Source organism: Colletes latitarsis, chromosome 4 (assembly GCF_051014445.1).
Source record: "Colletes latitarsis isolate SP2378_abdomen chromosome 4, iyColLati1, whole genome shotgun sequence".
Classification (NCBI taxonomy): domain Eukaryota; kingdom Metazoa; phylum Arthropoda; class Insecta; order Hymenoptera; family Colletidae; genus Colletes; species Colletes latitarsis.
The window spans coordinates 29375308-29399661 of NC_135137.1; the positions used below are offsets into that span (position 1 = coordinate 29375308).

The following is a 24354-nucleotide window of genomic DNA, read 5'->3' on the forward strand; positions in this document are numbered from 1 at the left end:
ATTCATATATTCTATGATAATATTTTATTTGTATAATATAAAATAAAACATATATTGCAACAAATTATATTCTAAAATGTTTATATGTCGTTACTATACCTTTTCTAACAAAAAATAATAACGCAATATTTAGTCGTGAACTAGATCACTAGAATAATTTATTTTTATTTACAGATGTGTGCTATTGCAATAATACTTTAACTCGCTTTGCACATTTTTGAAATAATTATGCTAAATTTAAATTTGATAACGCTTCATTGATATGAATTTCAATGGACGTTTTATAGTATTATTTTGGTAAAATATCTAATCAAGTAATATTGAATAATAAATTAGAATAATAATACATGTTACATTTAAAAACTTGTATGTGGCATGTATTCGTTATGTTTGAATAAAGAACATATTTATAATTTGACAATGTTGTCTAGTAACTTTGTAGCCCATTCTAGTTTTTAGTATTATTTAAATGTTTATATGTTGGCACTCGTAACTGACACGTGATGAATGCTCATTCGTGTTTTACATTTATGCGATCCACGTAAAACACATATGCGCTGTACACGTGCCTATTGACAAGCAGTTTAGTTTAGACATTTGATTAGAACTCCGTTAGTTTGTACACCAAATAAACATTATTTACTTATTTGATTAAATACAATGTAAGAACAGTCTCAAAGTTTGTATTATCATCTTTTACACATCACTTTTAATATAATTCATTAACAGATTTTTATTGCAGATGAAAACCTTAATTGTAGTATTTTCTATTCTATTTCTAAGCACTTTTGTTCAATCTGTCGAGATCGATAACAAATTTTTAAAATGTTTAGGTAAGTAACTTTTTATATAAATATAAGAAATAAAGTACACATTCTTATCTTCAATACAGAGTACAGTTATAATAAACTAATATTAATAATATATAGTTTGCAGATCAACCGTAAACGAAATTGAAGAAGAACTGGCAAAAATTGATCCTTCAAAGAAAATTGAAATAGGTAATTACAGATTAGATGCAGAGGGGAATATTCATCAAAAAAAGGTAAATATGAATATTAATAATATTTTTATATTGAAAATTGTATAATTTTAAATAAATTATTTTATTTAAAGATACCCCTTGCTCAATCTGAGATACACATATCTGATGTATTGGACAGTATTTGTGACAAAATGTCAGACTATGTAAGAGCAACATATAAATCAAATGGTCAGTTAACAATTCTAAATCTCATGGGTCCATCTGGTAGTATGAATCCTGAAATGTCCAAAGTTGATATCATTCAAGATGGTGATATGAATAAAAGTTTAAAATATTATGTAAGTACTGTCATATAATTATACACTATTATTGTAATGAATATGATAAATTATTTTTAATTTGTACCAAAAACGATATATACTATGATATTTGTAAAGCTGTTCATTCTTCTGACATATTTCAGTGTGAGGGATTAGTAGAAGAGTATGAAGATCCCATAATTTCATTGTTTATGCATAAGGAAAATAATATCAGACATCGGTTGTGTACAGACATTACAAAGGCGTGTAATCCTGCAGATTTTGCTCATGAAGACGACGACGACGATGATGATGATGATGATAATATTATTTATGACGAGTACTAATATATTTTTGATATTCAAAAACTAAAAAATGGAATGTGTTATTTAAATAATGCTATATGTTTTAAAATGGTACAAAGTACAAAAATATAAAATGTAAAGTATATTTAAGATAAATAAATATAGATAGACTATAGTATAAGTTTAGTTGTACATTGGAAATGTAAAATTTGTTTTAAAGTTATTTCATTTTAATTTAAGAAACTAAGGAGAATTATGCGTCAATTAATTTATAAAAGAGAATTTTTACTTGCAAAGGTATTACACTGATTATGAATATTGTACATGAATTGAAACACGTCGTTATAGTTGTTCTGCCGCATCTGAATTTCAAAAAAGACGGTTAGAGATAAATTGTTCCAATAACACATTATTAGAGAACTCTGATTATCAAATTATAGCAATTAAAATATATGTTTGACTGAAGGAGAGAAAGGAATTTATGTTTTTATTCGGAATGTGAACTTATTTAGAAGAGATAAAGTATCGTTATTTGAAGAATTCAGGTGCTAACAACGATCTCGGATACAAAGATCGCATTGTTCCGTACATGTGCGTCGAAAGTAATATCCATTCCGAAAATGCCATGTTTGAGATATAACTCCCTTATTTGGATGCTTTAAACAATTATTTAAAAGTTCTTAACAAATACAGAATGTAAACGTCAGGTATGTTAAAAACCTTAACAATATTTACGAAATAAAAATACACTAATCTTACATAAAATATCATTTTTGTATTTCTATTTATTTATATTAAAATCTTTATTTATAGAGAATTTTAAATTATATTTTGTCAACGTGTATGTAAAATATTGATACAGTCTTTGATCTATTGTTTTTAGAATGGATCGGAAACGTAATTTTAACTTAGCAACAATTTCTTGGAACAAGGATTCCAATTTAATGTGTAGTGAAAAATAGAAATTACATTATTAAATCGTGTAACGTTTTAATTACGAGTAGTTATTGTATTAATGTTACGTGTATAAAATCAAATAAAAAATTAAGTAGTTTGATTTGTGTTGTGTGTTGGGCGAAAAAGAATTGAATTACTTTTTATTCTTAATATTAAATCAAATAAATTCACGTTATATGCAGAAAACAGTGCAATTAAAAATTTATGTTATATGTAAGCTATATTGAAGTACTTTATAAAAAGTAATTGAGTCCAGATTAAGAATTGTGATCACAGTGAGCAAATTTATGCAAACACGCTGTAATTTGTTGCGATTTAACTTTATTCTTTATCGTGATTTTGCGATCGCTGTGATAAAAAGCTGAGAGCCAATGGAAAATTTGCGAAAATCGATTGCTATTCGTAGCCCTCTAGTGGTAAGTACTGAAGGCATCGTCATGAACGTATGGTATAGTATAATACACAATTTGTATATCTGAGAAATGTTTACGTGACCAACGGTCTTTCTACCCAGGTTCCCGTGCGCGCTTGTTTCGTCTTCGTTCGCCGCCATCATTACGAAGACGAAAGAGGTTGGTTTTGCTGATTTCCGCGTGATAGTGTCGTTATACGTAAGCCAGCACAAATGAAGATGGTGGATAAAATAGAAATGAGCCTCGACGACATTATCAAGCAAAATAAAGGGACCAGACCGCGCGGCGGCGGTGGCAGACGTGGAAGAGGTGCCGGTAATTCACCTCGCAGAGGAGCACGCAGAACTCAAAGAGTTGGTGGTGGCGTCATGCGGGGACGCAGTCGTGGTGGCATTACACGGAGTTCTCTACCATACACAAGGGTAAGGAATTACATTTGTTTTTATTTTGACAGAATTTTTACGGTTGATATTGTACACACTTCGTCACATGTCTCGTATATTGCAACTTATGGCATTATTTCCGCCCTAATTGTTATAGTATGAAATACTTTAACCTAAGGATAAATTAATGACTGTATTTCGGAGTAAAACAGTTTTCTGAGATAGAAGTATAATTCATAGTTTTTTTTATATAATCGTAAGAAAGAAATACTTCATTTACTTTTAGAGGTCTTTCAGAATTATCGTAGTTCCGTTTTTATATCAAATGAGTATTGTGTTGCCGATTTTAAGGACGATTATGTGTATCGTTTTTTATACGTTTGCTCGATTGATTATTGACATAAACGTTTGGAATTTCGTCCGTTATACGATGAAAGAAATAATTTAAGACCATTAATATGTTAGCATGATTTGAACATTTTGAACTAATTTCAATTTATTATTTCTATTTAAATATTATTCAGTTTAGAAGATAATAAGCATCAATAAATATAATAACTTCCATGTATAGGGAGATGTAAACAGTGCGTGGAAACATGACATGTTTGATGGGGTAAAAAAGGTTGGCCGAAGTGCAATAGGTAGTGCAGGAACAACCAAGCTCCTAGTATCTAATCTGGACTTTGGTGTATCGGATTCAGACATTCAGGTATTATTACTGAATAATTTTTAATGTTTTACATATGCGTATATATACTATTAATTAAAATTAAAATAATAAATGAAAATTTAATGTTAAAATCATTACAGTTTAATATAATAATTTATGAATGTTTATAAAATATTTTGAAAAGATTATTATAAAATGTTTTTCAAAGGAAATATTTAATGTTAGAAGTTTAACTGTTAAACAAGTGTAATAAAAGTTTATAATAATTATATGCCTGTTTGTATGTTTTTAGGAATTATTTAGTGAATTTGGTCCCTTGAAGTCGGCAGCGGTACATTATGATAGGTCAGGCCGATCTTTAGGATCTGCGGATGTTATATTTGAAAGAAGAGCAGATGCTATTAAAGCAATGAAACAGTATAATGGCGTACCATTAGATGGTGTGTAATTAAATTTATGTTTGGTCTTTAATTTTTCTTTGAATGTCTCTTTTTAATTATAAAATTCCGCCTATATTTAGGGTTTCAGTAACACTAATTAATCTGGTCTCCAGTTTGTACCTAGCAACATACAGTTTGAGCATTTTCTCTTTTATTCTTCCATAAACACTCCAGCATGGGATGGGATGAAATTAAAGAAAAACAAATTTCAAAGAAGTTATTGTGAATTATGATTTGCACAACTATTCACGTCTATTATTGCAATATGTGATATACATCGGCAGGTCGTGAAATGAACATACAAGTTGCTACCTCTGAAATCCCAGTCACGTCTATCCGTGGAGGTCCGAGACTTACCGGCAGTAATTATACACAGAGACCTCAGCCCCGCTTTAGAGGTAATCGTGGAACAGGATCCATTAGGGGTATGTAATTTAATTATTTTGAAGTAAATAAAAATACCTTATCGAAATATATGTGTGATAATATGTTCTTATTTCTTTATTTAAAGGACGTGGAACTGGTCGACGTGGTGGCAGAGGAGGCAGTCGGCAAGCAACAAAAACTCCCACTGCTGAAGAGCTAGACGCCGAATTGGAAGCTTATGTGAAAGAAGTAAAGTAACAACGTCACAAACCTTCACACTTTTAAGATTTTGTTCTGATCTGACTTAACATGATAAAATGTGTTTCTCTAATTTTCATGAGAATATATAAAAATAAGTATAACTGTATCACTAGCAAAGTGTTATAAGAAATTTCTTTTAAATGAGTCTTTTTATTTTTGACTTTTTCTCTGGAAATTGACATACAAATTTTACAGATTCATAAGAAAGATGATTTATAGGAGTTCATAAATTTTTTTATGATATCGTAACAAAAATATGAAAAGTTATAATGTAAAGACTGTATAGATTTGTATGTACTATCGTGCGTGTGTGGTTATCAGATGAAAAATACAGTAAAATTCATCTTTAAAAGTTGTTGTTTATCAAAGTACAGAATGTGCTTCTAGCCCTCAATCTAATTAATTTTTGATTCATAAATTATTGAAAGTTTTAAAATATCCATTTTTGAAAAATTTAGTTTACACCTTGTAGAACATCCTATTATATACTATGTGTCAATTACTATATGTACTAGTATCATACCTTTGTAAATTATGTTTACTGAATTGTTTTTTTACTATGAGTAATAAAAACTACCTCTGTGTGTAGTTGATAGCTCATAATGGAATAAGGCTGTGACATACTGTTATCTAGTCAACTACTAATGAAATATTTTACTGTGCAGTAATGGGCTTGTAAGACAATGTATACGCTTTTATTCATGCAGCGTATGAATGGCAATGCAGTGGTACAAGACTGAAGCAAAGAAACTGACGAGTCATTATCTAATAAATAACAATATTCTTGAGAATGAAATAATTTTTATTTCCCACCTAATCGAAGATTCATATTCGTATTCGAATCAAATTTCCACTTTTTTGAGAATATAATTTATTTTAAACAGCTTCATTTTGATTTAGAATTCTTTCTACTTAAATATAATCTGTAAAAACATGATTTGTTGATAGATGGGATAATTATTAGATATACGGGTAGCCCGAAATTGGGTTCGAGTTATCAAGAAATCGGCGAATTGGGATCGAATCCGATACATCTCGGATCAAATTGTGTCGAATGGCCCCGAAAAAGTTACTCGAGATATATTGGACTGCTCAAATCAATTACTTTCCTGGTTTTACGAACTCGAGTTTTGGGTTACCCGTACACCCCTAGTAATTATCAAAGGTGCGTGGGATCCCAAACATTTTGAGTTCGGAATTTTTCTCGGGTTCGAGAGTCCATAGAGTGGTTGGAAAAAAAATTATTATAAAATTTTTTATGTTGTAAAAGATTCAATCTTCCCGAATATCTTCAGGATTACTAAATATTTTCCAAATCCCAGATATTTTCGTGATTTTGTCTCACCCCGAGCATCGGGATCCCCCACATCCCTGGTAATTATACATACGTAAAATACAAAACTTTTATTTGAAGAACATTCTTTATTTAAATAATCACACGAGGTACCATTTTGTACATTGTAAAAATATTTGCTAATAGATACCACAGAGTGGGCTAAATTACTTTCCACTTCTGATTGTAAAGTAGATCACTACAGAGTTGTACTTGTTTGTATCTTAGGAAGTCATTCTTCAATGCTTCTGGAATTATTAATTTTCTAAATACTTAATAATAAGATCAGTCGAGTTTAGATAATAAATTTTTACTATGCAATAATTTGTGTACAATAGAGGCAACATTACCACACCAGTGTTTTAAATTATAAAAGATAGATAAATGACGTTGATTTTTTTTTATAATCTTTTTAGTGTCCTCTTTTTGTCTTTTAACATTTTTTTCTTTTCCGCTGATAGTTTTTTATCTCCTGCATGCTTTTTTGGGAGAGGTCCTCCGACTTCAGAGGAAGCACAACTTTCCAGACCTGCTTTGCTGCCTTTTCCACCTCCCTGAGGCATAAGTTCATCGCATATTATTTATTGTTGGGTACGTGTGCAAATCAATATATCTCTTAATGTGATATTACCTGCGCATGTATTTCTGTCATCATTTTTGCCCGTTCTGAGTAATCATCGTACCTTTGTAGAAGTAATTTACCAGCTTCTTCATTTAAAGCAGATTCTGCATTTGGCACTATTAAGAGACATTTTACAGTCTGAAACAAAATATTTGTAAGTATTAGTAATGCCTTTCTTAAACTTTCTGAGTTTTATTTCCATAATTAAGTACATTCATATTTATTTATTAATCATTTATGATTTACCAGTAGTATATGTTTTATTCCGAGATCTGATTTCCAATCCTTCTTTAAAGTATTAACACATATTTCTCCATTTTTTGCAACATTTGGATGAAAAATCTTTGTTAAGAAAAATGCCTTTGGTGGTCCTTGAGGAAAGTCTTTACCAAGAGCTAATTTTACTCTGAAGAAACCACCAGCATATGGTGTTCCCGCTGGTATTAGAAAAAGGTGATATTTTTAATTTACTAATACTATAATCTTCTTTAGAAGTTTGTATAGAATTTAATAAATCAAACTATCATACATACAAATTAATATGTAAATAGATACGAAATTCACATTTTTAACAATAATGAATCATAGATTGATAAGGTATTTAGAGATATTTTGTAAAACATATGAAGTTTTATATATTTTACAAATTTAATCAGTTTGAAATTCCAGATATAAATAATTTTTTAATTTATTTTGGAAATAAAAATTTTGTTGATATATAATAAAAATAAACCTACATATATAAATATATATGTGTGTAATGTACAGGTATAATTGACATGTGAATAGGTTATGGTTCAATAATTGGAGATCTCTCTAAATAGTAAGGCATTATTCGATCTAAATTTTACGAGGATAGGAATTACGTGAGCTTTAATCTTACAAGGTCCTTCTATAGTAGCTTGAATGTCAGTAACATCTTCTTCGTTCAAAATAACACGAATACCCTCGGGTGGTTGTGTTGCTAATTCGCTCATTTCTTTGGCTACCCGCCGAATAATTTGTGGAGAAAGGTTTTCAACGTTTGATATCTAAAAAAGTAAATAATAATACGCAGTTCAATATACTGGAAGTATGATACATTACGAGAGACCCGTCCTTAACCAGAAGATAAACAAGAAGTACCGCCGTTAAAATTTGAAGTTACGAAATAATACTTGTTGTCGAGTACTCACAGAACTTACAGCAGCCATATTTAGCAAATTTTGAACAAAATTTCACCTAAACGCGTTCAGAACGCGATTGTTTGGAGTGTACTGTTGGAAAATCTTTAACGTCACAACATCAGCACAGCATCGCCTGCAATAACCAACATTTTGAACTGACAGCCAATCGCGTGCGAGTTACAATAATCTCGAAGCTAAAAGTCGATCTTCGTCATTTCGTGTGTGTTTTCAAGCAAAAAGTATCCGGCGTCTCTGACTTTTGTCGAATGTACGTCGCAATAATTTAATTAAAGAATGAGAAATGATTAAATCTAAAAGAATATAAAGCTGGATAATGCGAACAAATTCTAATTGCGTTCAACTGTAACTTTTATGTATCGTGGCATCGTGTTATAGAATACTGTACCTTTGGTCAGAACAAATTTAAATACTTCGTTACGTATTAGACAAGATGAGTGATAGTGCAGGAATAGAGCGGGTAAGATTTTATTCATGTTGTTTGTATTTTATGCGTACAAAGAAAGTTTAACGCGTTTCATTTAACATTCAACTAGTCTATCCTGTGCACTAATCATACAGACTTACTGTAATGGAAAAATCAATGACAGTGACACTCATTCATGTTCTCTGATAATATAATCTTATTACAGGAGAAGCATATGAAACAATTAAAGCGTTTAATGGAATGGTGCCGTGAAGCAATACTTCTATTGAATTCCATTCTATTATGGGAACGATCTTGGTACCCTGGTCTTATAGTTGGAATTACAAGTACAATATTCTTGTGAGTGAAAACATTGTATGTAAATGCATGTGTTTTCTTGTTGCAAATTATATATTTTGAAAATTATAAAATAAATTTGTGTTGTAAATATTTTATTTATACTTATCACGTTTTATTTAAGAATATTTTTTGTCAGGAATTCTGAATGATTTAATTTACATAGTTATTATTAAACATTCAGTAACAATACAATATTTAAACCATTCTGATTTTTAAACAACATTTAGTCAAAGGAGGATCTATCATCAAACTAATAAAGCTTCAGTTTTGGGTTATTATATAAAAGGCACTTCCAAAAGCTTTGTATTTGTTGATTTTTTAATTTATCTATTACTCAGAACCATAGAAAATACATTTTCTTTTTGTTTTATTGTCTTCCAATTTTATTTGAAACTTAATATCTGTCAATTTTTTACATAATGTAAGTACATATATTTATGATTAATGTTAATGAAAAATTTTTCTCCCACATAAGTTTGTGTATATGTAATTTTTATCTAATATTATTTTTATATCCCTTAAAATTGATGGTTATAGGATGGTGTTTTTACTATATTTGTTTGGTCAGATTTTTAAATTTGAGCATTTAAATTTTTATACATTTCATTTGTTCCATGATTTTTAGGATTGCATGCCTGGGAAATAGCTAGTAAGTCTAATAAAAGAATAATAGGAGAATAAATATTTGTTTATAATAATAATAATATTTGCTTTTTATACATTTTAAAAGTATTATTTTCAGGCTTTAATAAAATTAGGTCTGTCTCTAGATGTAGTAATATATATACACATATGATATACTTGTAAAATTCTTTTCTTTGCAGTCTGATATGGGTATTGGAGCCTGCTCTGCTTACAATAATATCTGTATCACTTCTTGTATTGGCCTTGGTTGATTATCTTGTATCACCTTTGACAGCCCTTTTGTGTAGTAGTTGGACAGGCCAAAAAGAGCGAAAATTAAATGAGATTTGTCAAAATTTATCTGTAACACTTTTACAGTTACAAAATCTATGGAGATCAATGTTACAAATGCGAAACGATCGTCCTAACCTTGTAAGTTAATAAATTTATATTTAGTGCTAGTATAACAATGATACATTAGATCGAATATTTAAGTTAGAAAATTCCTTTTAAATCGTATTCCTTTTATGTTCCAGTATTATGTAGGACTGATAGTTTGTCTCACTATTTGTATATGGGTTGGAAATACAATCAACAATTTACTTTTATTTTATATTGCAGGTAATAATTCTAAAGTATATTTTAAATAATACTATATTTATTTTTTACTATTTTATTTTATTACGTACATATAGTAAAGTTAATTCTGTTATATGGGAATGTTACAGTGAACGCTATTTTACTTATGCCAGGACTTAGACGTAAAGGACGCGCAATGTTATCCATATCGTTTGTTCGCGATTATGTGTCTCACGCTGAAAAGTCATAATCATAGTTTGTATGTATTCCCTTATCTTTCTTCTCTACAAGCGTTTTTGTCTGAGATTAATTACTTCTTTATTTATTAATTAAAAACTAAGGAAGTATAGGCTTTTTGCATTTAAAAAATATAATTATAAGATAAATCACGCCTTTCCTTAGTTTTATCATTTCATGTGATATCAAATATTACAAATCGTTTTCATTGTACTTTTGTACTTAAATATATTTCCATGTTTCTTCACTCAACGATTTTAATAAAGCTATTTCATATTTTATCGGTATATTTATTTGAGCTGAAAATTTATACAAAAATAACAGGATCCATACGGTTTACTTATGATACATTTTGATTGCTCAAAGTTGTTTTTGTTATATGTGTATAATGTTCAAAAACCGCGGGTTCATCAATTGAAACATGGTGGCGCTGGTAGCACAAATGGACATTATTCTAGCCGCTAGAATCTAGCGTTATCATACGTGCACCTTGACCAAACCAGTTTCGTCGTTCAAGATAAATTACGCGGAATGACTAGAAGCTTTTGATTAAGCTATGAATAGTCACGTATACAAATTTTCCGACAGTCATAAGTGGAAAGACTTTTTTTGTGTGTTAATACAATCGGATTACGTTACATTTTTGTTTAAATATTATTTAAGTTAATTACACATTGATGACGGTTATAAACAAACTTTACGTCAATTAAAACAAACTTCACATCGAACTATTTTTAATTTCTAATTAATAAGAATTACTCTGTTATTACAAAATAACATATTACATAGAAGTACAATGGATATAATGGTAAAGTTAAATGAACAGACAGTAGGCAGGGACAAAATTATCAGGTATGTGATTTTTATTTACTTTTTAAAAATTTTTGTATATATTAAATATTTAGTTTTTTCTTAATTAATTTTGGCTAATGTTAAGTTAAAGTTTTACAAGTTTGATAACATGATCTTCATTATTTTATGTAGTAGCCAATGAACATTATATTTTAATACATTAAATGCTATGTCAGCCCCTGGGAATTGACACTAAACTTTTTGTTTAGGCGATGTCAGTTCCCAGGGACTGACAGTATTACATTTAAAAAATAATATTTTATAATTCATAGAATATTAAAAACTATCTTACACTTTTTAAACGAATTTTATTGAAATAGTGTAAATGAAAATTAAGTTTTCTGTTAATCTTTTGTTAGTGCACAGATACATTTTTGTATTAATAGCCAAAAAGTAATTTTAAATAGAAATAGATAAGCAGAAAATTTTTGTTTAAAAATTGATAGTAATTAAATACTATTAATTTTTAAAATAATTGATTGAATAATGGCTCTGTACTATAGGTACACAAGTCTAATTGTTTATTAATAATTTACAGATTGCTGCAGTATGGGAGTAGAGCATATTGGTATTATGCTCAGAATACTCGTATCACACAACATTCCGCAGAAATTCTGCGAAGTTTGGAATATACTTTTAGTTCCTTTAGAAAATGTACTTTCTCAATAATATTTCAAATTTTAGAACAATTACCACTGTTGTTAACTAAATTTTCATTTTATTCTAGTATTACGTCTTGGAAGGTGTTTGGACAGTTTATATTCTGCTTTAAAACTGATGAACTATCCTGATGTAGGCATAAGGGTTACTTTGACATTATCAAGAATTGCTAATGCTCTATTTTTACTAGCAGATCATATAATTTGGATCGGTCGTGTAGGATTGTTGCGGGTTAACATTGAAAAGTGGAGCAAAATAGCTAATAAATATTGGTTAATGAATATTATTATGAATCTTACGAGAGATGTTATTGAAATTATTAAAATTTTGGAACGCGAAGGGAAAGATATATTATTGAAAATGCCAAAGTTTTCGTCTAATACGTGGGAACGATATGAAATGCTGTTTCATTTGCGAAACCACAAAGAAGTTGTAATGGATACAATTAAAAATGGATGTGATTTATTTATTCCATTGACTGCATTAGGTTTCACAAAATTTTCTCCTGGAACCATAGGTATATTTGGTGTTGTTTCTTCAATTGTAGGTCTTTATACATTGATTCATCCATTATATAAATTAACACCACCTTAAAACCTCTGTATATAATGTATATAATGTATAATATACACAGAACCTTTTAATTAATAGTAAAATAATGTATTATAAGTATTTTTATATGGGTCTTATGGTGTTTTATGCATTTATGACATATATATTATGTATTTTTTAACACATAATATAATGATAGTATTATGGTATTTAAGTAATTACATTGTAATTTATCTTTAGAAAATTAAAAAAAGAAAACTTTACTTTTCTAAACATAGCATAAAGTATTTAATACATAAGAGCAGATAGTTATTTTATTCTAGTTGTATTGTTTATTTTCATAATAGTTTTTTTCAATCTCTTAGAATTAGGATGAAAACTGCTAGGATATGTTTATACAGAGTGAAGCACGAACTAGTCCCCACGATTTTTCAGCTCCTTTCGATGATCTGAAAAAAATGTTTCCTATCGAAGTTAATCGGTATTTAACCGACTAGAAATTGTAGTTACTTAAATTCAAAAACAAATTGATTTTCAATAAAAAATTAAGGTCACTGTTATATTTTTAAATGGAATTAGGTATTTCTAACTTCATAGTATTGTAGACGACGTCGAGACGAATTTAATGACCTGCTACACTATTGCCTTCAGATGACATTGACAGAAAAATTGCCGTGAATCGATTGCCACAATATCTGAAATTATTCGACAATAACACTAAGGCCTCGCATTTGAACTAAACAAATGAACGTAAACATTACGAATGGTTATTTATTCAACTTCAGAACTTAACACAAAATAAAAGGAAAATTTCTACAAAATATGTAGAAATGTACAAAGAGGTTCTCTAATTGAAGCTACACATAAGACTTTATTACAAAGAATAGAACTTCGTGTTGCAGAAGGTGGAATGCAGTTCGAACCTTTAACTTAATTATTAATTACATGTACCTTTTCAACATGCGTGTTTTCAGTTTAGTTTAGTATAAACTTTTCTTTTATTTCTTTTGTGTGTTAAATCCGGAAGTTTAATAAATGTTATGCTATTAATAAAGTATTCGTAATGTTTACGTTCATTTGTTTAGCCCAAATGCGAGGCCTCAGTGTTAGGTATCGCCGAATAATTTCAAATATTGTGGCAATCGATTTATGGCAATTTTTCTTTCAATGTGATCTGAAGGTCATAGCGTAGCAGGTCATTGACTATCGAAAGGGACTGAAAAATCGTGGGGACTAGTTCGTGCCTCACCCTGTATATATTTAGCTACAAGTTGTATATTTTTATAAAAATATATTTAGTTATTAATAAAATTTAATTTTACTTTGCAATATTAAATATCAAAATATGTATAAAAATTTGTTACGTCTAATAATGCGAAAAATTTTAAGCGCTGCTTTCCGTTAGTATGGGCGCAGATCCTTCTCCGATTAACAATTCATATTTATGAGAATAGTACATTAAGAAAATGCCCCATTTGGCACAAATCATAGACCAAATAGCCGATATGGCTGTGCTACCAGAAACTGGTTCAAGGGCTGAAACATTGAAAATATGCTGATATTTTTTTTAATTTTTTATACGATATGTAACAAATAAGATATTTTGAATTAAAAATGGTAAACTGATATACTTACGAATCTTGTAGTAAAATGTGAGAAAGAGGTACCAAATTAGCGCAGTGATACCAGCAACGGCACTTATAAAGCCAACAATATTTAGATTTTTCAGTGTAACTTTAGTGTGCCATCTTTCTAAACTTTCATTTCTTTTGACCCAGTGTAAGTGAAAACAAACTGCAGCTAAAATACCTGTGCCACGTGTAATGAAATATTTTACACTTGAAACTCTTGCTAGATTCACAATATTCTAATTATTATGTTTTTATTATTATGAAAATGCAAGTCATATTTAACAATAACAATAGAAGTATATACAATTTTTTTTAAATTATTATATTGTTTAACATATGTTCAAGAGTAAAAAAAAAACAATTAGTATTTTTACAAATATCGAAAAGAATTGTGATTTTTGTCCCATACAAAGATATCTATAATAGTATAATAAATACAAAATTATTTGTATATTCAAATAGTTATCTTACATATGGTAAGAGAATCAGATGACTTACAGGTAACGTTACGATGTTCGTACTTTCAGCAATTGTTACATTACTGTAATCGGTAAAACAAAATATTTACTGTTCAATAAGGAATGCTAACCTGATAAGATCGACCAAAATCCAACGTCATGATTTTTGTATATGACAAAAAAGACGATACACGCTGATACACCCACAATCACACCAATCCCACTTAATATCAAATGTGTTACAATGTTCCGCGACATTTTCGAATGTTCGTCTTTATTATAAAGTTAATAAGCCGGTTGAACCGTGTCACAAGGAAATCCGTTTCTGAACGGAATGGTGGCATATTAAAAATTACGTCGCGGAAGACAACGATGATGATTAAAATAACTGTTTGCGAGAATTCGAAGTTATCTGAAATACATAAAACAATCACACGTGATGTTACAAAATGTACAAAATATGCAGTCGATAATTACGAACAGATTTTTCTTGTAACTATAAGTAAAATTGGGTTTTACGTTTTTCAATTAAATTAATATAAACTCATAATGATAAAGCGTTATCGTCTTGTAAACCGTAAGATTACATACATATTTATTAATCTACTGTATGTATTCGTCGCTGGATAAAACTTGTGCAATAAAATTAAAAATTGTTCAATTATTGCAATTCTTCGCAATATCGACGCGCCATCTGTCGAAACAACGACGAAGTTTTTTCCAATTTTCTGCGATGCAGTGACAAGAATACTTATATTACTGTTTATTTGTTTTAAATATATTATTGTGAATAATGTTGTCATCGCTATGTTTACGCCAGCATAGTTTATTCTGTGTCTCTATGCCACGTTCGCTTTCTTTCAAACGGATTTTGTTTCAAGTTTCTGACTACCGGAGTGAAATCGAGTTGGGATAACGTAAGACTTACGTTTTTATGTTTCTAAGGCGTTTATGTAATGTGCGTTTAATACGTAGAATCGCGCGGGCGATAACGATACCACGGGTAGTGGTTTTAATTGCTACGCGTTATGTTGTTTAAAAAATTCGTGCGAAAGTACAACAGTATCTTTTGCGCGTTGTAAATTCTTTTTTGTCGCAACCTATTACGAAAAGAATTTTTATTTTAATTCAAGGTATAATGGCGTATAATAAAATGTAAGGTATAACGAAAACAATGCGTATCGTTAATGTAAATTAAATATTACTGAATTATGCATAAACGATAATGTATTTAAATTATTCAATTATCATTTTGGACAGCACACGGATCGTTTTTCTTAACCTTTGTTTCCGCTGTTTCTGTTTCTTCGGAAGTTGTTGTCAGTTTTTTGTCGCGTTCTTGTAACATTACTGTTGCTCCTGTACGGCCGAAAGTATCTTGGTACATCGAAAGACTTCCGTGCAATAGTTTCGGTCTTATGTATCCAAATACTGAATACGTTTCATACAATAATGTTTACATTAGTAAAATATCAAAATAAATATTATTTTGTTTTTATAATCAGAATGATATGAGACATAACGAATTAATTAGGTTATTTGGTGAATTAGAGCAATACGTATTCATGTTCCTTTGGGCGCAGATTCATATATGCATAGTAGAAAAACGTTGTACATAGGGTGTACCATTTGAATCATCCCGCAATAAAATATCTTTGAAAATACGAAAGGTACAAAAATATATTTCAGATAAAGTACAGGATATCGAGGAAAATAGATAATATGAAATTTAAAATTTCACGCCACCTCTTTCTACTTGTTGAATAAAAAAAATTTCGTTATCTGAATTTGAATCGTTTCAAGCGATTTCTTGATTCATAGATAAATGTTTCTTCAATAATTTTAGTACTTCCACTTTTACTTATAATTTCTAGGGTTAGGTTAGATTTTCCATCTTTGAAATCTTCAATTTTTAAATTTTCACGAACGCTTTCGAAAATGATCCTCTGCACTTTTAATTATACAGGGTGTTCGGTCAACCCTGGGAAAAATTTTAATGGGAGATTCTAGAGATCAAAATAAGACGAAAATCAAGAATACTAATTTGTTGATGGAGTTAATACTTCGTTAAAAAGTTATTAACGTTTAAAGTTCCGTTCGTATTGAATTTTTTTCTCAAAAATGCGCAGGATTTCGGGGGTATGTCTATTGATCAAAAATGATTGTAATTGACCCCCATAACCGAAAATAATTTTTTCAGAATTAATTAAAAATTGTTTTTTTCGTCAAAAAATTTAGGCACCTACCCCCTGTCGATTTTTCTTAAAAATTCCTTTCTCATTTTTAGTAATATTGTTTGACGCTCTACAGAAAAGTTGTCTAATACTTTTTTGTAGGTACCCATGAGCTCTACTTCAGAAAAAAGTTTCATTGAAATGTATTCACAATTGGAGGAGTTATGGCTCTTTGTTAATTGGACTATTTTTATGAGGTTTTTCTCATTTTGCGGGGTCAAGGACCAACTTTTCGAATATTTTTGCGATTCGTACATATTTTCCATCAAAATACGCGTAGTTTGCTTTTTTAAACATTAAAATCGTCCAATCCGTTCAGAAGTTATGACGTTTTAAAGATTCGCATGAAAATTCAGGTACACATTTCTGGTCAGAAATTATATTTTCGGTAAGGAATTTTTTTCTCGAAAATGGTTAGGATTTCGAGGGTATGTCTATTGATCAAAAATGATTGTAATTGACTCCCACAACCGTAAATAATTTTTTCAGAACGATTTGAAATTTTTTAATTTTGTCGAAAAATTTCACACCTCGAATTTTTTTTTAGAAAGTGGGTAGGATTTCGGGGGTATGTCTATTCACAAAAAATGATTGTAATTGACCCTCGCAAGTAAAAATAATTTTTTCAGAATGATTCGAAATTTTTTAATTTAATTTTTTAATAAGTTTTCAATGAAGCCTCAACCAAGAAATTGGTATTCTTGATTTTCGTTTTATTTTGACTTCTACAGTCTCCCATTAAAATTTTTCTCAGGGGTAGCCGAACACTCTGTATATGTATTATGGTGTTTGGTTATTTGGTTTCATGATATCGCTAATTTCTTAGCACTTTAATTTACTAATAATTTTAGTCCTGACTATAGTATCATAATGTCACCAACTTCCAAAAATCTGTCACATAAAAATGAATGCCATCATCTGTGGTCTAGTACAATAGTAGATATGTTTGGAATCATGGTATCACATACTTGTACTTCTCAGTGTTATAATTTATTACTACTAAAATTATACCGTAATGTTAATGGTTTTCCAATATTTTTCTGCATAATATTTTCAATACTCATTATTTGGTATTATGATACTACCGATTTTACATAAGTTGACATTACTTCAAGCTAAGGCTTACTTCGTTTTGTCGTTACGAGAGGAGCGAGAATTTTTTCTTCGTGAGGATCGTGATATAGGTCTTGAATGTACGTTAGTAATTCACTTTCGAAGTCTTTTCCTGTAGTTTCCGCTTCTGACTTGTCCTTTTCTGTTTGCTTTTTACCGAGTGGAGCCCCTATATTTTGAAGAAAACAGTTAACATTGTATAGTAATAGGGAGTTCCACTTAAACCAAACCACCTAAACATCTTCTCCAATCATGGTAGCGCAAGAAAGATTTTATATGCAAATAAAATTTTTTTTTCATACAGGGTGTTTGGCCACTTCTGGGTCGATCAATTTGTTGATTGGGGCTTCGTTAAAAAGTTATTAACGTTTAAAGTTTCGCCTATATTAGTGGTTCTCACTCAGCATGAGGAACTTTACTTAACGTCATATCGACAGCCTTACAGTTTTCTAAGTGAGAACCACTAGCAGCTGTTCACAGATTGTCGTTCTAAAATTGGAACTTTAAACGTTAATAACTTTTTAACGAAGCTTCAACCAACAAATTGCTATTCTTGATTTTTGTCTTATTTTAGTCTCCAGAATCTCCCCTTAAAATTTTTCCCAAGGGTGGCCGAACACCCTGTATAGTGCTGATATTTAATTTACAATCTAATATCGTTACTATACTAATCAGTATGTCGGAATACAGACCGTCAAATAATCAATTTCGTAGTACATCTCGTTTAAAGAAAAATTATAAAAAAGAAATTTAAAAGTTCGTTATCGTTTGACATGATGTTTTAGAGCCGAGCATAATATTGTCGGTCTTGGTACGAGCCGATGGTTGGAGGCGCTTTGGGAACCAGGAGTCCGATTGTACCCCTTACCAAACAACCTCGGTATGCTCAATGTAACTGGCGATGGAGATGCCAGGTTCATCTGTGCCGATTTGGGAGCACTCGGTGCCAACACGACGAAGGTAACAAAGTCTTGTTACCTTAAAGACCAATCCATTAAATTATCAAACCACTTAAAACTGCTTGAATCCGTTTTTAAACAGGATTGCCATGAAAAGATTTTGAATGTTAATTAGGAGGGAGTAAATACGTTTTAAGAGTCGCTTGAAATATTAAAAATATTAAAAATGTACTAGAAGTGAAATGTTTACTTTATTTGGTCATTGTTATATTCTGGAATAGAAGAATTTCCGTTCTTCGATTTATCATAGACTCGAAGAACATCGTTTTAAATTGTATTTTCTCCGCCGAATAACTAACATTTTGAAAGCAATCTTTTGAAGTTAAATGCACGCCTTAAATTACAAATAATGCGGTGTTCATATAATTTATAAAAGTTGATAAATTAGATAAAGGGAAAGTCGGAAAGAATAGTAGCGATGAACGTATCGTTAATCGTAAGAGGATCAAAACAATTAAAAAAACTTTCACGACTGAGCGTGCAAATGATAATCGCTTAATATACAGGGTGTTCGGCCACCCGTGGGAAAAATTTGAATGGGAGATTCTAGAGGCCAAAATAAGGCGAAAGTCAAGAATATCAATTTGTTGATTGAGGCTTCGTTAAAAAGTTATTAACGTTTATAGTTGCGCCTGCAAATAGGCAACCTGCATAGAGCTGCGTGCGCGTGATAGTGGTTCTCATTCAGTATGACAAACTCTACTTACTGACGTATCGACAGTCTTACAGTTTTGTGAATGAGAATCACTAGCAGCTGTTCGTAGATCGTCGTTCTACAATTGGAACTTTAAACGTTAATAACTTTTTAACGAAGCCTCAACCAATAAATTGCTATTTTTGATTTTTGTCTTATTTTGGCCTCTAGAATCTCTCATTAAAATTTTTCCCAGGGGTAGTCAGACACCCTGTATAAATGCATATCTTTTTTGTTTCATCCTGTAGCTGATGTCAAAATACGTTCAGATATGTATTAGAAAACATGATTTCTGAGTGCGACTCACAGTGATTCTTGTAGCTGACTTGATAAACAGATCGCTGGTAGTCAAGAACGTGTTTGTAAACTAATTGTTCCGCGGCCTCGTCGAGTTTAGTTGGTATCGATGCCACGCGAGGATCAATTTCTCCTTCTTCTATGCGCTCAGCGAAATAATCTCTTGGAACAAAACTAAAAGAAGCGTGGCTTTAACATTACCTTGCACAGGCCATAATTCAGATTTAATTTCGTTAATCGTAGTGTATTTTTGGAAATTATTTTATATTTCATCCCTGGAATACTATGATGAGGACTACATCCCCCATTTACATTTATTATAAAATGCGTTTATATATGCATTTATTGTCAATAGATCGTCAAGTAGAAAACTGTGTGATTTATTCAATACTAAGTTGTTAATAATTTCATAGTAATAAAACTAATCTTTCCAATTATTTGGTGCTGACTTTTAACGAAATTATGTGTAGCTGTTTTATCGCAGGGTTAATATTATCTATTACTTAATTTACCTTTCTACTGGCGTTAATTTTCTTTTAATATAATTACGGCTGTATTCTGTGCCGAACAATCGGCAAGAATTCGTCATTTTTCAGTATTTATTACCATCGTTGAAGAAAAATATAAAAAATAAAATATCGTGATTCGCACGCGCAATTTTGATGGTTTTAATTTAATTGGTTATAAAAATAATAAATAAAAGATGGCGTATATGTCATTAACGATACATGTACGTCTTTTTTTTTTAAACATGGTACATTGTTCTCGTTATAACGTTTCTATGCAGCGGCAACTAAGGCAATTTACTTTTTTTAAGCGATAAAACTTTCCAGTATTCGTCGTGTAATTATTTTTATTTCGATCGAATATGTTTTACAACGATAGATCGCTTTTTAAAAATTGATACCACACTCAACGAGCGCGATATTTTACACCGAATTCGAATTCACAATTTACAGTCGCCGAATCTTCTTCTTGACGAAGGCAACGGTTCCAGATACTGTTGTCGATTTTTCATGTTACTTAAACCCATCTTACTGATAGTGTCCATGTATTCCGATCGACCGGTAAAAGGTTCCTCCCACAAAGAGAAAGTTCCTGGAACTAAATACGTATTTCTACGTTATTGAAACCACGTTTTTAAATCCACAACTTTAGTAGCAACAAGAACGCTTAGACATTCGGTTCTTAGTGGTGTATATTGAAAACAGAGTCAATAAATATTTATCTACGGTGCAGTTTTTTTTTTTTCTAAAAATATTGTGTTTTTTGTCCTTGCATCATTATTACACAAATACAGTAAACCTCGATTCGAAGTTAAATCCGAATATGTATGTGTAAAATAATAGCTATATAAAATTAAAATTTTTCAAAATAATTAAATGTGTATTTTAAACACATTGATTGCTATAATGGTAATTTTATACACATACATGTATATACGTAGCTCGTTGAATTGTCGTGTTTTGGGTTACAACGTAGCATTTAAATAAAGATGTATTGATTTTGGAAAAACTTAAGGTCACTTTGTTGATATCTCAGAAAATATTAGATATAACAAAATTAAAATGCATTCATCCGATGAGTCCCTTCAAGTACAACAAAATTCATGTAAAAAGTTTTCTGGTACAACCTATATATGTATGTATAATGAGTTATTTTAAATAATATTTCTTATTGACTCTGCATTCAAAAAATATTTGTGAATCACAGATGAATTAGAAATTTAATTTGAAATTTATAACGAGAGACGAAGAATATTTACCTTCGTACAGATTGATGGATTTAGCTGGTTGAATGTGTGGCCTCTCGATGGCCGAATATCGGAATCTAGTGGGATCCCTGTACCCATCTTTTAATTCCGTAACTTCCGCTTTGAGTGGCGAACAATATGGCGAATCAACCGCAGCCTTTAACTGTCTGTACTCGCTGATCGGTAAACCTGAATTCATTTAAACAAGTTGTTCCAGGCACATTCTCGTTTTATCGATACCATTTTCTACCTCTTTTCGAATAATCTGTCTTATAAACGGTCATCATTGTCTCGTCTATAGGCGCACAATTGTTGTCTATCATAGCTGACGCCAGATTGGTCATTTCTCGATTAACCTTTACCAATTGACTGTAAATTTGTTGCTCCTTCTCGGCTAGGTACTTGTATCTGCAAATATTTTTTAAACATTTCGTTTCCATTCCGACTCTAAACATTTCTTTTTGTAGACATTGATATTGAATCGGTACACGTCGCTGTAATCCTCTATGTTCTATCAGTTTTCACGTATAACTGTAATAATGGGTGGAACTTATTGTTGAAATATTTTTCAACACTGGTAGGATAAACAGAACATAGAATATTTTCTATTTTATTTAGCTCTGAATCGATGATAGGTCATAGACATAGAGGACCATTTCATAATTTAGATTTAATTGGTTCCTAGAAATATATTCGGTACGATTCTTTGTTTAGTTTGAAAAGTATTTTGTACAGTCTGAAAATTTGCCACCCTTTTCTTTGCACTATCCTGTATGTCAGTAATACAGATTTAACGCGTTGCGTACCTATTTTTGTTGCTATCATGGCCATGAACGTCGCATGGGCAGTCGTCAGGGGCGATTCTCTGGGTGTACAACCGAATACCGGTACTCATTGGCGGTTGTACCGGTTTTGAGACGAGAGGCACCGGATACGGCCATTTGTATTCTTCGCTAGTGATCGTGACGAAATTTTGCAACGCGGTAGTCATCGTGCACCAATAATTTGATTACGGTTAGAGTCGAACACCAAAATTTACATGCACCTTTGTCGGAGAAAGTATTTAATTATTTAATTGGCAGGCTCGTGTCTTTGCAATATCGAAACATCTTTATTAATTCATTTATCATACGAGTAAAAACCTATTAGTGTACAAAAGAAAACATAACGATACTTTTACATTTGAGGTAGAGAACAGTACTTACAGATAAATACTTATAGATAAAGAATATACAGAATGTTCGGTCACTTCTGGGAAAAATTTTAATGAGAGATTCTAGAGGCCAAAATAAGACGAAAATCAAGAACACTAATTTGTTGATTGAAGCTTCGTTAAAAAGTTATTAATGTTTAAAGTTCCGTAGAACGACAATCTAAGAACAAAGGCGAATTTTTTTCTCGAAAATGGTTAGGATTTCGAGGGTATATGTATTGACCAAAAATGATTGTAATTGATTGCTGCAACCAAAAATAATTTTTTTAAGACGATTTGAAATTTTTTTTTTCCGTCGAAAAATTTAGGCACCTACCCCCTGTCGATTTTTCTTGAAAATTCGTTTTTGATTTTTAGTAATTTTGTTTGACGCCCTATAGAAAAGTTGCCTAATACTTTTTTGTAGGCACCCATGAGCTCTACTTCAAAAAAAAGTTTCATTGAAATATATTCACTATTGTAGGAGTTATGGCTATTTGAAAATTGGACCACTTTTATGAGGTTTTTCGCATTTTACGGAGTCAAGGAACAACTTCCCCAATATTTTCAGAATTTCTACATATTCTTCACTAAAATACGCGTTGATTGCTTTTTTAAACATTAAAAACGTCCAATCCGTTCAGAAATTTTGACATTTTAAAGATTCGCATGAAATTTCAGGGAAGTATTTCTGGCCTCACATTAGATTTTCGGTAAGGAATTTTTTTCTCGAAAATGGTTAGGATTTTGAGGGTGCGTCTATTGACCAAAAATGATTGTAATTGATCGCTGCAACCGAAAATAATTTTTTCAAAATGATTTGAAATTTTTTAATAACTTTTTAACGAGTCTCAGTCACCAAATTGGTATTCTGAATCTTCGTCTTATTCTGGCCTTTAGAATCTCCCATTAAAATTTTTCACAGGGGTGGTCGAACGCCCTGTATAGTACATAATTTATAAATGCGCATAGAACAAAATAGAGTTGATATCGAGAGTCATAATTTAATATTATATATAATTTTCAGAAGAATTTGAATTTTATTATTTCGCATTCCAATATAAGGATTTCGATTTAATTTTCACACAAAACTTTTCAATTAATTTTTACTTGCATAATTCATTACAGATATCATAACTATTTCCCAACCCCTGATTTATTATTGTCGTTAATCTCACAAATTTACGTAGTAGTACTTAAAATTGTGGGTCAAAATGGACCCAGGGTTCGCTGGTTATAGGGTTAACACGTAATTTATTGGAGAATGTTGAGCGAACACGACTTACCGAGAATTTTGTTGCAAAAAAACAGCGACTAAACGTTACATGGCAAGGAGGACTGAACCGATTCGCCGGTGCTCGAGACCCAGTCGAGTTTCGTTACCTTGAGAAAAAACCAGAGTAGTGTTTCTTTGACCAGCATGATCGCGATAACGATAATTTTATAAAGCACGTAGCACAGTATGGCGTTCAGAAACGTGATACCGGTATACGCGACGATAGAATCGGTCGTCAGTCTTGAATCGTTCATCTTTC

At 30.8% G+C, this 24354-nt stretch overlaps 7 protein-coding genes across 9 annotated transcripts; 4 read left to right on the plus strand and 3 right to left on the minus strand.

Moving 5' to 3' along the window:
- The first annotated feature begins 516 nt into the window (after positions 1 to 516).
- Positions 517 to 1770, plus strand: Sel (canopy family protein seele). Of its 2 annotated transcripts, none has more exons than XM_076763291.1 (5): positions 517 to 662; positions 743 to 833; positions 930 to 1045; positions 1117 to 1323; positions 1449 to 1770. In XM_076763291.1, the coding sequence occupies exons 2-5, from the start codon at positions 743 to 745 to the stop codon at positions 1629 to 1631; spliced, it is 597 nt and encodes a 198-aa protein (XP_076619406.1). In that variant the 5' UTR covers positions 517 to 662; the 3' UTR covers positions 1632 to 1770. The 2 variants fall into 2 exon arrangements, with proteins under 2 accessions (XP_076619406.1, XP_076619407.1); XM_076763292.1 differs by having other exon boundaries at positions 641 to 662; positions 937 to 1045.
- Positions 1771 to 3041: 1271 nt separating this feature from the next.
- On the plus strand, positions 3042 to 5431 carry Ref1 (RNA and export factor binding protein 1). Its single transcript, XM_076763196.1, has 5 exons — positions 3042 to 3381; positions 3914 to 4051; positions 4305 to 4452; positions 4737 to 4877; positions 4964 to 5431. The coding sequence occupies exons 1-5, from the start codon at positions 3172 to 3174 to the stop codon at positions 5074 to 5076; spliced, it is 750 nt and encodes a 249-aa protein (XP_076619311.1). The 5' UTR covers positions 3042 to 3171; the 3' UTR covers positions 5077 to 5431.
- A 1050-nt stretch (positions 5432 to 6481) lies between these two features.
- LOC143341465 (ubiquitin-conjugating enzyme E2 S) lies at positions 6482 to 8768 on the minus strand. Of its 2 annotated transcripts, none has more exons than XM_076764499.1 (6): positions 8607 to 8768; positions 8219 to 8333; positions 7918 to 8065; positions 7281 to 7471; positions 7044 to 7172; positions 6482 to 6966 (listed from the first exon to the last, which is right to left on the minus strand). In XM_076764499.1, exons 2-6 carry the CDS (start codon positions 8225 to 8227, stop codon positions 6814 to 6816), a joined length of 630 nt encoding a protein of 209 aa, XP_076620614.1. In that variant the 5' UTR covers positions 8228 to 8333; positions 8607 to 8768; the 3' UTR covers positions 6482 to 6813. The 2 variants fall into 2 exon arrangements, with proteins under 2 accessions (XP_076620614.1, XP_076620613.1); XM_076764498.1 differs by having other exon boundaries at positions 8210 to 8333; positions 8607 to 8766.
- On the plus strand, positions 8189 to 10703 carry Arl6ip1 (ADP-ribosylation factor-like 6 interacting protein 1). The gene is made up of 5 exons (XM_076764500.1): positions 8189 to 8678; positions 8851 to 8984; positions 9809 to 10040; positions 10145 to 10229; positions 10337 to 10703. Exons 1-5 carry the CDS (start codon positions 8652 to 8654, stop codon positions 10435 to 10437), a joined length of 579 nt encoding a protein of 192 aa, XP_076620615.1. The 5' UTR covers positions 8189 to 8651; the 3' UTR covers positions 10438 to 10703.
- A 110-nt stretch (positions 10704 to 10813) lies between these two features.
- Pex11ab (peroxisomal biogenesis factor 11ab) lies at positions 10814 to 13799 on the plus strand. Its single transcript, XM_076764497.1, has 3 exons — positions 10814 to 11276; positions 11815 to 11930; positions 12004 to 13799. Exons 1-3 carry the CDS (start codon positions 11221 to 11223, stop codon positions 12528 to 12530), a joined length of 699 nt encoding a protein of 232 aa, XP_076620612.1. The 5' UTR covers positions 10814 to 11220; the 3' UTR covers positions 12531 to 13799.
- On the minus strand, positions 12646 to 20463 carry LOC143341467 (uncharacterized). Its single transcript, XM_076764501.1, has 5 exons — positions 20387 to 20463; positions 19885 to 20048; positions 17938 to 18093; positions 14124 to 14297; positions 12646 to 14024 (listed from the first exon to the last, which is right to left on the minus strand). The coding sequence occupies exons 1-5, from the start codon at positions 20461 to 20463 to the stop codon at positions 13873 to 13875; spliced, it is 723 nt and encodes a 240-aa protein (XP_076620616.1). The 3' UTR covers positions 12646 to 13872.
- A 357-nt stretch (positions 20464 to 20820) lies between these two features.
- On the minus strand, positions 20821 to 22681 carry LOC143341222 (uncharacterized). The gene is made up of 4 exons (XM_076763953.1): positions 22434 to 22681; positions 21878 to 22035; positions 21640 to 21816; positions 20821 to 20978 (listed from the first exon to the last, which is right to left on the minus strand). Exons 1-4 carry the CDS (start codon positions 22616 to 22618, stop codon positions 20821 to 20823), a joined length of 678 nt encoding a protein of 225 aa, XP_076620068.1. The 5' UTR covers positions 22619 to 22681.
- Between the last annotated feature and the right edge of the window lie 1673 nt (positions 22682 to 24354).

Excerpts from the sequence above, each read along its gene's own strand:
- Arl6ip1 (XM_076764500.1), top strand. The coding sequence starts at position 8,652 with ATGAGTGATAGTGCAGGAATAGAGCGG. Across the intron at positions 8,679-8,850 it reads ATAGTGCAGGAATAGAGCGG|GAGAAGCATATGAAACAATT; the intron begins GTAAGATTTTAT and ends ATCTTATTACAG. Across the intron at positions 10,230-10,336 it reads ACTTTTATTTTATATTGCAG|TGAACGCTATTTTACTTATG; the intron begins GTAATAATTCTA and ends GGAATGTTACAG.
- LOC143341465 (XM_076764498.1), bottom strand. Across the intron at positions 7,472-7,917 it reads AGCTACTATAGAAGGACCTT|CGGGAACACCATATGCTGGT; the intron begins GTAAGATTAAAG and ends TTCTAATACCAG. Across the intron at positions 6,967-7,043 it reads TGACAGAAATACATGCGCAG|GGAGGTGGAAAAGGCAGCAA; the intron begins GTAATATCACAT and ends CTTATGCCTCAG.
- LOC143341222 (XM_076763953.1), bottom strand. The coding sequence starts at position 22,618 with ATGACTACCGCGTTGCAAAATTTCGTCACGATCACTAGCGAAGAATAC. Across the intron at positions 21,817-21,877 it reads GACAGATTATTCGAAAAGAG|GTTTACCGATCAGCGAGTAC; the intron begins GTAGAAAATGGT and ends AAATGAATTCAG. Across the intron at positions 20,979-21,639 it reads ATCCATCAATCTGTACGAAG|TTCCAGGAACTTTCTCTTTG; the intron begins GTAAATATTCTT and ends ATACGTATTTAG.
- Sel (XM_076763291.1), top strand. The coding sequence starts at position 743 with ATGAAAACCTTAATTGTAGTATTTTCTATTCTATTTCTAAGCACTTTT. Across the intron at positions 834-929 it reads CAAATTTTTAAAATGTTTAG|TTTGCAGATCAACCGTAAAC; the intron begins GTAAGTAACTTT and ends AATAATATATAG. Across the intron at positions 1,324-1,448 it reads ATAAAAGTTTAAAATATTAT|TGTGAGGGATTAGTAGAAGA; the intron begins GTAAGTACTGTC and ends GACATATTTCAG.
- Pex11ab (XM_076764497.1), top strand. The coding sequence starts at position 11,221 with ATGGATATAATGGTAAAGTTAAATGAACAGACAGTAGGCAGGGACAAA. Across the intron at positions 11,277-11,814 it reads GGCAGGGACAAAATTATCAG|ATTGCTGCAGTATGGGAGTA; the intron begins GTATGTGATTTT and ends AATAATTTACAG. Across the intron at positions 11,931-12,003 it reads TTTTAGTTCCTTTAGAAAAT|TATTACGTCTTGGAAGGTGT; the intron begins GTACTTTCTCAA and ends ATTTTATTCTAG.
- LOC143341467 (XM_076764501.1), bottom strand. The coding sequence starts at position 20,463 with ATGACGAATTCTTGCCGATTGTTCGGCACAGAATACAGCCGTAATTAT. Across the intron at positions 20,049-20,386 it reads AAATTAACGCCAGTAGAAAG|TTTTGTTCCAAGAGATTATT; the intron begins GTAAATTAAGTA and ends CGCTTCTTTTAG. Across the intron at positions 14,298-17,937 it reads TCTCGTAACGACAAAACGAA|GTATTTTAGCTGCAGTTTGT; the intron begins GTAAGCCTTAGC and ends CACGTGGCACAG.
- Ref1 (XM_076763196.1), top strand. The coding sequence starts at position 3,172 with ATGAAGATGGTGGATAAAATAGAAATGAGCCTCGACGACATTATCAAG. Across the intron at positions 3,382-3,913 it reads GTTCTCTACCATACACAAGG|GGAGATGTAAACAGTGCGTG; the intron begins GTAAGGAATTAC and ends TTCCATGTATAG. Across the intron at positions 4,052-4,304 it reads TATCGGATTCAGACATTCAG|GAATTATTTAGTGAATTTGG; the intron begins GTATTATTACTG and ends GTATGTTTTTAG.